The sequence below is a fragment of the Pocillopora verrucosa genome, chromosome 3, assembly GCF_036669915.1.
Source record: "Pocillopora verrucosa isolate sample1 chromosome 3, ASM3666991v2, whole genome shotgun sequence".
NCBI classification, from domain to species: Eukaryota; Metazoa; Cnidaria; class Anthozoa; order Scleractinia; family Pocilloporidae; genus Pocillopora; species Pocillopora verrucosa.
Window position 1 is genome coordinate 11,264,418 of NC_089314.1, and position 10,747 is coordinate 11,275,164.

Here is a 10,747-nt window from a genome sequence, read left to right on the forward strand (position 1 = left end):
TTCTTCTATCCATGGTATTTTTTTTTACCTCTAGATCAGAATTATCAGAAATAGGTTTTGCAACAATTGTTCTGTTTGTGAAAAATTGCCCAAAATTAAATCTACATTTAACATTTCTATATTTCCTGCAGGTCTTAGAATGGCTGTGCTTTTGATAAGTTTTGATTAGGTCATGTAACTCAGGGTCCTGGTCTTGATTAGGAAGATAGGCATGCACATGTTGATCAATGAAGTCTATATATTCTTGCTTGGTCTCAGATGTTAGTTTGGGACAATCAGAAGTCCATATCAATGTATGTAAATGAGGGGAGCCTCTCATCTGGAACTCAATACGAAGTGCATGATACACTATTTTACCTATAGGATTTGCTGTACTTAGTAGAACTTCAGTGAAGAATGTTTCAACTCTGTACTGAAAGTGTTTAGCAACAACAACAGGATTGAGATTTAGCATGGAACACCTTTCATTATATGACAAAGCTTCAACTTGTTCATCTGTGAGGTTTTTGCCTTGTGTTCTAGCAATAATCTGAAACAGCTCAGGCCATCTGAGGTCAGCACAGAATAATGTCATGAACCAAGTTGGTATTCCTAGCTGTTTTACCATAGCTACTACTTCATACATGAATTTTTGCCAGTAAGGAGGTGTACCTGGTATTTGTCTCAAAAATAAATAGGCTTGATCTTGACAAATGAGATTTTGTAAACTTTGTGCATCAGATCTTATTTGAGAAGCAGTGAGGGGCTGGCCATGAATTTTTTTCAAAGCAACATTGATACTATCTGAGACTTTCCTCTGTTCTATGATGAACTGTGCAAAGAAGAGATACTCTGGATTTGTTGCAAATCTTCCGCTGTAATGTAACAATCTCGCATTGAAATACTTCACTGGTGACAATTTCATTTCACGTTCAACAGTGTATCCAAATTGACCTTTTGGAAAAAGTACAGGAAATGCTTGCTCTTCACAATTTTTATCCATCATGAATGATACAGGGTGCTTGTTTTCACCTGGAGCGATATTATAAATTTCATTTCCTGACGATACCTCATTATTTTGTTCAACGGTTACAGGGTAATCTGGTATTAGAGACTGAAAACATGTTTCATTTGTAGGTGCTCTATGCTCATTCAAGGGTCATCTTTCTCTTCATCATCAGGTGTGTTATCATCATCACTGTTATCTTCACGTGATAAGGTAGTATTACCCATATTGGTCATTGTAACATCATTATCCACAGCTTCATTATCAGGTGGTTTGTTCTGACCATTAGGGTTTGGCTCATTATAGGTGGTATTACCCATACCACCTATGGTATTCAAAACTGGATTCTGCCCTGAAACATTTTCATTTTGCTGCAAAGTTGTGAGATTTGTATCAATATTGTCAATATCCACACCTATATTACTATATAAGGGATTATTAGTCTTTAGCCACTTGAGAGCATCAAGTACTACTTGTGGGCGCACAGGTTGAAAGTAGACATGACCTCTAAATTCCAATTTTCTTTTCAGTTTCAACAGTATTATTCCAGATCGTTCTGGGGGACGTGGTAATATATTGCATGTTTGATCACAATCAACTGGTATATTACAGATTGCACCTTTAATCTTTCTTTGTCGACCTTTGGGCATGACTATTATTTTTTCAAACACTATTCTCTGTGCTATGAGAATCTGTTCAAGCTTCTCTAGAATGGACAACTCTGGTGGCAGTTCATCAACATGTAATTTGTTACATACAGCTTGACATGGGACTTGCCCTTTCAAAACTTTTGTGTGACAGGTTTTACAAATGTACTGTTTTTCATCAAATGACTTAATGTCAGTAAACAGTTCTTGCCGAGTGTTGTACGTTTGTTTTTTTAACTGGATAACAGCTTTTCTGTATAGTATTCTGTTACAAACAGAGCAAATATAATATGGACCCTCCCTAATTTTACTTTGAAAAGCTGTTATCTTATGATCTAAACCATGTTGAACTGAGTTTCTATGGGCTTCCTTATTAGCTTGGACTTGTGATATAATCTTATCTTTGTCTGCAGGATCCAGTGTTTTATACCATTCTACTTTGCCAGACAAAAGTTTTTCTTTTTCTTCAGGATTCAATGACTTATACCATTCTGCTCTTTTTTGTTTTTGTGCAGAATTGAGGGAGTTAAACCATTCTGCTCTCCTTTGTTTTTGTGCAGTATCCAATGATTTATACCAAATTGCTCTACTAGACAAAAGATTTTGTTTTTCAGCAGAACCAAGTAATTTATACCAATCTGCTGATTTGGACAAAAGCTTTTCTTTTTCTTTGGGATCCAGTGATTTATACCATTCAGCTCTGTGAGATAAAAGCTTTCCTTTTTCTGCAGGATCCAGTGACTTGTACCACATTGCTTTATCAGACAAAACTTTTTTTTTCATGGCAGGTTCCATTTGTGCATAGCTTTCTTTTTTCCTTTTTGCTCCTAGTTCTCTCTGACCATGAGACTTATGTTTTGCCATTACCTTTTGTCTTCCAGCATTTGACAAATTAGATGAACAACATATAAATTTAATACAATACTCTACATCTTTACTCTGGAATTGTTTTTTTACAATATCCACTAATGACTGAATAAGAAAATCTATGTTATTAATTTTTTCAAATATATCAAGTGTGCCCTTAGGGCTGAATCTTATAATATAGTACTTGACACTTTTTGCTTTTGTCTTCACATTGTTGTGCTGAAAAATACAGCCGAAGCAATAATTTGAAACCCACATTAAAAACCCAGTATTATCCTTAGTATTATCTGTGATTAACTTCTGAAGCGATAGTTTGCTACCAAGTGATGTACAGCATAGTATTCCTTGTTTCTCCAAATTAAAGGCAATATTAATATCTGCATCATATATTTGAAGGGTCCTTGGGAAATTGTTGATAGTCAGTAGATGGTTATCGCCGTTGACTTTTTCTTTGTAAAACTTGTTAGCATGGTTAGTGATTCTATTTAGAGTCTGTGAATTCCAATACCCACAATATTTGATAATGGAAAAACAAATGCTATAAAAAGATGTGGCACAACAGCATAACACGGGAATATGATTGGTTGTAATTTTACCATCTGCATGATTTGGTTTGACGGGAATAGCTGACAACTGTTGGTCAAAAAATGTCTGTCATATCACATTGTTTTTCATTAATATGTACACCTTTGAGTTCAAATAAAACATTTGAATTTTGATAAAGACCTTGAAAATAGTCTATCAGCTCATTTAAGGTGTTAACTTCTAACAGTACACAAGTTCCTTGAGGATGGGGCATACCATATGGATCTCTACCATGAGAATCAAATATCTTAAACTTACCATCACCATTACAGTAAAAACCTACTGTATTACTAAGCATTGTTAAAAGAAATGAATTATGATTTTGTCCCAGCAAAGCCTCCATAGCATTAGCAAATGACATAAAATAATTAAAATCTTGTACTTCACAAGTACCACGTATGGTACCAGTATAGCTTGGACTATATTGAAGCTGATAAGTAATATCACACACTATTATCATTTCAGGTACTTCTGTTAACAGTAAATAGGATTGCCTGGATAGACTTGATAGACCAGAATACAATTCATTACCAATGTTCATGATATTAACCAAGTCCATTGAGGATACAATTCCCCATGTTCTAAACGAGTCAGGGATTGGGTTCGAGTTGGGACGCATCTATGGATTGATTGAAGGGACAGACGAGTCATATTTACAAAGTAATTCTGAAATGCCTCACTATAATTGTTGCGTTCCTGGCTGTACAAACAGCTTTAGGAACGCTTCACATCTGCATTTCTACAGATTACCGAAAGATGAGTTTACCAGAAAGCAATACAAAGTCATTTTGAAGAATGATTCGCTAAAATTGGACTCCACAAATACTCGAATTTGCTCAGACCATTTCGAAGGTGGCGAGAAACTCAGTCGAGCTCATCTGCCGACTATATTTCCTTGGAAAAAGGCAGAAAGCACTAGACGACAGCTAAAAAGAGTCATCAGCTTCGAAGAAAATCTGGCAATTCAGGAAGCAAAAAAGAAGAAGAGGGAGGAAAAGAAAGACATGGCACAAGCATCAGTGACAGTCGAACATGAGAACAATCGTGAGACACAAACATCTCTCACAGGATTGGAAATCGAAACAATGTTAAAGGAGTTGCAAAAGCTTAAAAAGGACATCAGTGAATTGACAAATGAAAAGAATCAGCTGCTGGAGAAAAATGCCAAGTTGAGTGAAGAAAATGCAAACCTACTCGAGGCAAACTTAAAACTCGAGCAAGAAACAAAAAGACTAAGACACTCTCTTGAAAACTTTCGTTTCGATATTGAGAAATATAAAGACAATGCTGAAGACATTGCCTTTTATACTGGTTTACCAGACTATAATGCACTGCTGATATGTTTCGACATGGTTAAAGATGCAGCAGAGCATATTGAATATGAACATGAACGAACGCACCCAGGAATTCAGTGTGGCAGACCTCGATGTTTAACCAAGTTCCAAGAGTTTACTTTGACACTAGTGAGATTAAGGCTTGGATTGCTGGAAAAGGACCTTGCTCATCGGTTTAGTGTCTCAAGACCCCTTGTATCCAAAGTTTCAAGGGCCTGGACGAGATTTCTGAGGGGACAGTTTGAGCCACTTATTACTATTCCACCCAGGGAAGTTCTCAAACTCTACATGCCTGACATTTTCAAATCCTTCTATCCAGACTGTGTCATTATTGTGGACTGTACAGAGTTTGAGATGGAGAAAACCTTCAGCACTTAATTCTCAATCTGCTTGCTACTCGTCATACAAGTCTAGAACGACGATGAAAGCCTTGCTTGGTATAACACCCAGTGGTGCTTTATGTTTTGTCAGTGAGCTATTTCCTGGTTCAACTTCTGACAAAGAAATAACAGCTCAAAGTGGACTGTTGGACAAGTTACAACCTTATGATCAAGTTATGGCAGACAAAGGGTTCAACTGCACTGATGAGCTTGCTTCTGTGGGAGCAGAACTGATTAGACCAGCATTTTTGGTTAAAGATACACAATTCTCAAAAGAAGAAACCAACCACAACAAGATTGTTGCCAGTTTGAGAGTACATGTTGAGCGATTGATGGAGAGAATAAAGAATTGGCACATCTTTGACCACCGAATTCCAATTACTCTTGCCCCCATAGCATCTGATATGTTATTTGTAGTGGCTGGACTTTCTAATTTTTACCCTCCTTTGATTAATTAAAATTTATGTGAATATAAAGCAACATTTTAATACTTAACAATGGTATGGATTTATGTTTTATTGCCTTGCATTAAAATAGCATTGATAAACTAGTGTTTGATAATGTATTATGATATTGCCATCATACCACTGGACTGTAACCAGACTGGTTATAAGTCATTACAATAATCCAAGCACACTACACATGTAGTTAGTAAATATTTTACTCAGTCAAATATGAACATAACTGTGTACAATGTATAAAAATACTGAGTTAATGTGTATAGACAAAACAGATCGCTGTTTCTTTCAAGACAAAGTTTATCTAATCTTAGCTATAGCAAATACCTATAGGGTGGTTTTTAAAAAACCTGTGAAACAATTAATACTATTTACTTTCTAATAGTGCCAGTATTAAACAATAGAAACAAAAGCATTTAAGCAGAAAAGCACTAAACATGTACAAAACTTAGTACGTGTTTCACAGGCTTTTGAAAACCATTCTACCTTCACAAATATATTGTTTACACTCTGATAGTACTAAAAAGTGTGCAACATAATTTGGGCAAACCACTAATTCCCATTAAATTTTGATTTGCCTATTTCATTGTATAGTTTTCTTAAATTACACACTTTTACTGAAATGAACACATTGATTTTGACTGTTTTAAACTGAACGAGCATTCAATTTAGGAATTCCATACTTGACTATAGGATACACAAGTTCTGGAACAATCCAGTCATTAAAAAAGGATTCTAGCTTGGGCAAAATAGACTTCCAGCGGTCTATTGAAAAATGTACTCTTTCACAAAACAGTGAATCACAGCCTGAACCCTTTACAACAAAATCTGTCCACTTTCTTCCAGTAACAAACATTTGCTGATGGACTTGGTAGAAGTATTTGTGTTTGTCATTTAATCTCAATGCATTACTGTTCTTTTTGCAAATGCTCTTGCGTAACAATGCCTTTTCTAGTGTTTCATCCTTTGATGTCTGGACATACTTAACTTCTATAAGTCCCTCTGAATCAGAGGCTGATGGATCATGTACAAGGCCATCGGGGCTAGCACCAAGGTAACCATGTTCTTTTGAAACAAAAAACCCACATTTTGAGACTGTTATGCCTTCATCTCCTTGACTTTGCTTGAGAAGCTTGTAATCATTGATAATCTGGTCTTCCATTTTCAGTCCTTCCTCCATTGACTTACTTTGATAGGCCTTGTTGTAACCAAGTATATCTTTAATTATCTTAGTAGGGGACGTACTTTCTCTCTGTACAGCTACACGGTAACATTTTGTGGCAGTAATCCTTGGTTGTCTGTGGCGATGCCATAATTCAGTGTTTGATTGACCTCTAGTTTGTTCCTCAATATCTTGCCTTTGTAAATCATCAACCATAAGATTTCTCTTTGCTTTTTCAAACTTTTCTTTTAGCTCTTTTGCTGACACGGGATGACATTTGACTGGTGAAAGCAGAGAATCCTTTACATCCTGAAGTTTCTTTACTTCCTGAGGCAGTATATGTGTCCAAGCTACAGTGTTTCCTGATACCCTCTGGTACTCCTTCATCATTTCAAAAAACCTTGACTTGTTTTCATCGCGACAAGCATTTTGGTTTGCATTTACTGGAGAGTGATGAAGCTTACGTATCTTCTTCTCTTTCGTGTAGTCGTGCTTCACAAAAGTCATCTCATTTATGGGCTGTATTGCACCTTTTCTCTTTCGTGGCACATTCCACTTGCATGGTTTGGAGGTGCATGACTCATCAGACTCATCCAGTTTTTCCCTTACTTTACAATAGTTTTCTAAAGCAAAAAGTGTTGATGCAACATGGTTACATCTCCCATCTATGCCAGCAGGGCATTTGCAGTGGGCTCTTAGCATCTTTCCAAGTGAACTAATAACTAAGTAGCATGTATAAACTTTGTCCTTTTTCATAGATGGGAGGACTTGGCTTTTGATGTAGTGCTTGCCATTTTGTTGTAGGTGGCCTATGTACAGGACATGACCAGATTTAAAAAAGTTGAATCCTTTAACAAGTGGCTTAGCAGTGGAGAGCTGCTTTTTACATTCTACACCTTCGATCATAAATCTCCACACAGTTCCAAATGATATTTTTGGTAGTGCCTTTATATCTGGTTGGAATCCTTCTTTTGGGAATGAATCCTTTACTTCAGGCTCTTGATTCTCAAGTACGCCAAGTTGAGCTTTTTTCCGTAACAAATTGACGCCGCCATCCGGATCACGCAAGTATTTAACATCAAATCCATGCTTGATGTAGTCGTGTACTCTATAAGTCAAAATTAGAGCACTCATAAGTACGAGAGGACTTTATTAAATTCGAAAATTTCGATTATATTAAATTTTTACTCTTAGGAAATTTTAATAATAATTCTGAAAAGGCATATAATTACAAATAAAGTTGTTATAAATAAAAATAACTTATTGCGTGTAAAGGTTCTTAGTTTAAAAGTTGCCAGCTTCGATACGAACCTCGACACTAAAGCTTTCTTTGTTCCCGTCGTTTTTGCACCTCTGCAAAGCAGCCACCTCTTCAACTGGACAACGCTACATTTTTCAACAGAATCCCTTGGAAGTTTTGCCCCAGGAATATCTTCCTGAGTTAGTTTAACAGTTAGTTTGGCTTTGCTCTCGCTTTCAGCCATATTGATTTGGAAAATCTGTCCCTTCAAACAATCCATAGATGCTTTGCGGTCCCAATTCGGACCCAATCCCCAACTCGTTTAGAACATGGGGAATACCATTCTTCTTGTTATATATGAGGGATGCAAGTGACATGGCTACACACTGTGTACCAGCATTCAACCCAAACATTGCCACATTATCTTGGTTGTAAGGAGCTTGAATTGTTTTAGTAGAATTAATAACAGGACCAGGGTTTTTTTTCTATATCCCCAGACAGATTGGACTTAAAATGATTTACCCTGTGATTCAGATTTTTATAAACATTTGGTACTGAATTAGACCTCCATGCATTCAACTGCTTTGGCTTTGTACTTTTTATTACATGTGGATATTGGTTTTGCATTTTCAGTATCCTGTATTTGTTAGACTTTCGATATTTTCTCCTAACTGCACAAGAGGGATATTTCGTTGTTCCTTTATTCTCACATCTGATTACATGTGCATATATTCACCAGCTTTATATATAAGAAGATGCATTCGGGAAGACTTCGGTATGCTTTTTCTGACGTAGGCTCTAAGTAAACGTCTTACTTTCCTGGATTTCTTCAAAATACGTGTAATTCTTTTCTTTGGTATTCTGCTGGGCTCACGACTACGAACACGTATACCATGCGTACGTGGGCGATTAAAATAATCAAATTTGTCGTATCGAGATCTACAGTTGCAAACTGTATTTAATGAAAATGTTTCATCATTGCTATCATTAAGCTTATCATCATATACAATAACAGATAACTGAGCAGTTCTCTCAAGCACCTTACATTCATCGAAGCTATTCAAGGAAGCATTTGTTGAAGAAATCGACAACTTTACGTAAACAAGAGATAACACAATAACATTGAACACAAAAAACACAGGATTTTGCATCATGTATTTATTAAAAAAGAATATCCATACAGCTACAATGAAAAAAAACATAAGATTCACCTTTCTGATCGTGAAATTAATACCATTCGCACTGTTATCGTAGCTACGTTCCTTGGCATCAAATGAATCCAACATGGCGTCTATCTTCACAAGCAGTTTGCATCCATTAGACTTTTGTTCTTCAGTCTCACGGTAGTAGTGTTGTTCAATAGATTGCACAGAGTATATGCACTTTGGTTTCAGATTTAGCATTTTTCTTTTTTCAACAAGTGTAGGTTTTTCAACTAAGACATTGGCATACTTGGCATACAAAGCACACAAGGCTTTCATGGCTATCAAAGCATATAAGGCTTTCATGGCCTTCAAGCGTTCGCGACTCAATCCGTTCCATAAATACCGCTCAATAACATCTTTTAGTGTGGATTGGCCGCGAACAATACGACTTGTGTAGGCGTCTGTAAGTATTTTGGCCGTTTGCACCATGAAACTCCAAGTAATCGTAACCCAAAAACGGACAACCTCCATCGCTAAAACAACAACTCCACAACAAATGCGTAATGAAAGACGAAAGAATTTTATAAGCAAAAATCTCGTGTTCGTCATGTGACCCGAACCTGTCCGTGCATGACAACGTCAATCATCATCATGATGACACGTGATCAGCATGAGAACACCTTCACCCTCATTGGATCACAGTTAGTTGTCATGGTGTTGAGGGCCCAATGACCACTGGGTACTATTGCGCAATTTTTCCATTTTGTGGCGGAGGAAAAAAAAAAGACGACAAAAAAGACAAAGGCATTTTATGACTGGGCTACCACAGGTATCCCAGTAATTAAGAAAGCTAAAAGTTCTATTCATTGATGAAATCTCAATGGTAGGAAGTGGTATGTTCAATTTCCTTAATCTACGGTTACAACAGATAATAGGGAAACAAGGAACCATTCGGAGGAATAACTGTGATCACTGTTGGAGATCTGTTCCAGTTAAAACCTGTTTTTGACAGATCGATTTTTGAAAATCCAAACACATCTTATAGTACTTAAGCAACTAATTTGTGGGCAGACTTTTTTAGTTTATTTGAATTAACAGACATAATGAGGCAAAAAGATGATAAATCTTTGCAGAGGTGCTTAACCGTCTGAGAGAAGGAAAGCATTCTGAACGTGATATTGACTGTTTAAAGGAAAGGCTTTTACACACAGTCCCTGGAAGTGAAAATTACCCCATGGAAACAACCCATTTGTTTACTACAAATGCATCAGTAAATGCACACAACAATAACATGTATGCTAAATGTGAAAGTGACAAATGCCAAATAAAGGCAATAGACATTGTAGTTGGAGATATTTCTGATGACCTTAAGAAACAAATGAAGGACAAAATACCAAATGATCCAACAAAAACAATGGGTTTATACTCACTTACCTCAATAGCCACAAATGCAAAGTATGATTTAACAACAAATGTTGATGTAACAAATGGTTTAACAAATGGTGCAGAATGTGTCATTAAAAACATTGACTACAGGGTGGAAAACTCTAGCAGACCTAGTATTATATGGGTATTATTTCCAGATACTGACATAGGTAAAAAGCAGCGCAGAGAAAATATGTATTTATACAACACCAAAACCATTATAAACGGGACATGGACACCAATTCTGGAAGTAACAAGGCAATTCAGAATAAATCGGAAAAGTCAAGTACAGATTCTTCGCAGACAGTTTCCGTTAAGACCAGCAAGTGCAAAAACAATTCACCGTTGTCAAGGTGACACTCTAAATGCTGCAGTTGTTGATTTCCCACGCTCCACACAAGAGCACATGCACTATGTAGGTTTAAGTCGAGTCCGAAACAGTTCTAGTCTACATATCATCAACTTAAATGAGCATAAAATTAGGGTAAGTGAAAAGGTTGTGAATGAGATGAATAGACT

The 10,747-nt window shown here is 36.5% G+C and overlaps 1 protein-coding gene and 1 pseudogene across 1 annotated transcript; one reads left to right on the top strand and one right to left on the bottom strand.

Moving 5' to 3' along the window:
- The first annotated feature begins 3,731 nt into the window (after positions 1–3,731).
- On the top strand, positions 3,732–5,842 carry LOC136279998 (uncharacterized; annotated as a pseudogene).
- Positions 5,843–5,864: 22 nt separating this feature from the next.
- Positions 5,865–7,938, bottom strand: LOC131800018 (uncharacterized). The gene is made up of 2 exons (XM_066164582.1): positions 7,730–7,938; positions 5,865–7,526 (listed from the first exon to the last, which is right to left on the bottom strand). The coding sequence occupies exons 1-2, from the start codon at positions 7,936–7,938 to the stop codon at positions 5,903–5,905; spliced, it is 1,833 nt and encodes a 610-aa protein (XP_066020679.1). The 3' UTR covers positions 5,865–5,902.
- Between the last annotated feature and the right edge of the window lie 2,809 nt (positions 7,939–10,747).

Coding starts and splice junctions, on each gene's coding strand:
- LOC131800018 (XM_066164582.1), bottom strand. CDS start 7,938: ATGGATTGTTTGAAGGGACAGATTTTCCAAATCAATATGGCTGAAAGC. Junction 7,527..7,729: donor AAGAAAGCTTTAGTGTCGAG/GTTCGTATCGAA, acceptor TTTGACTTATAG/AGTACACGACTACATCAAGC.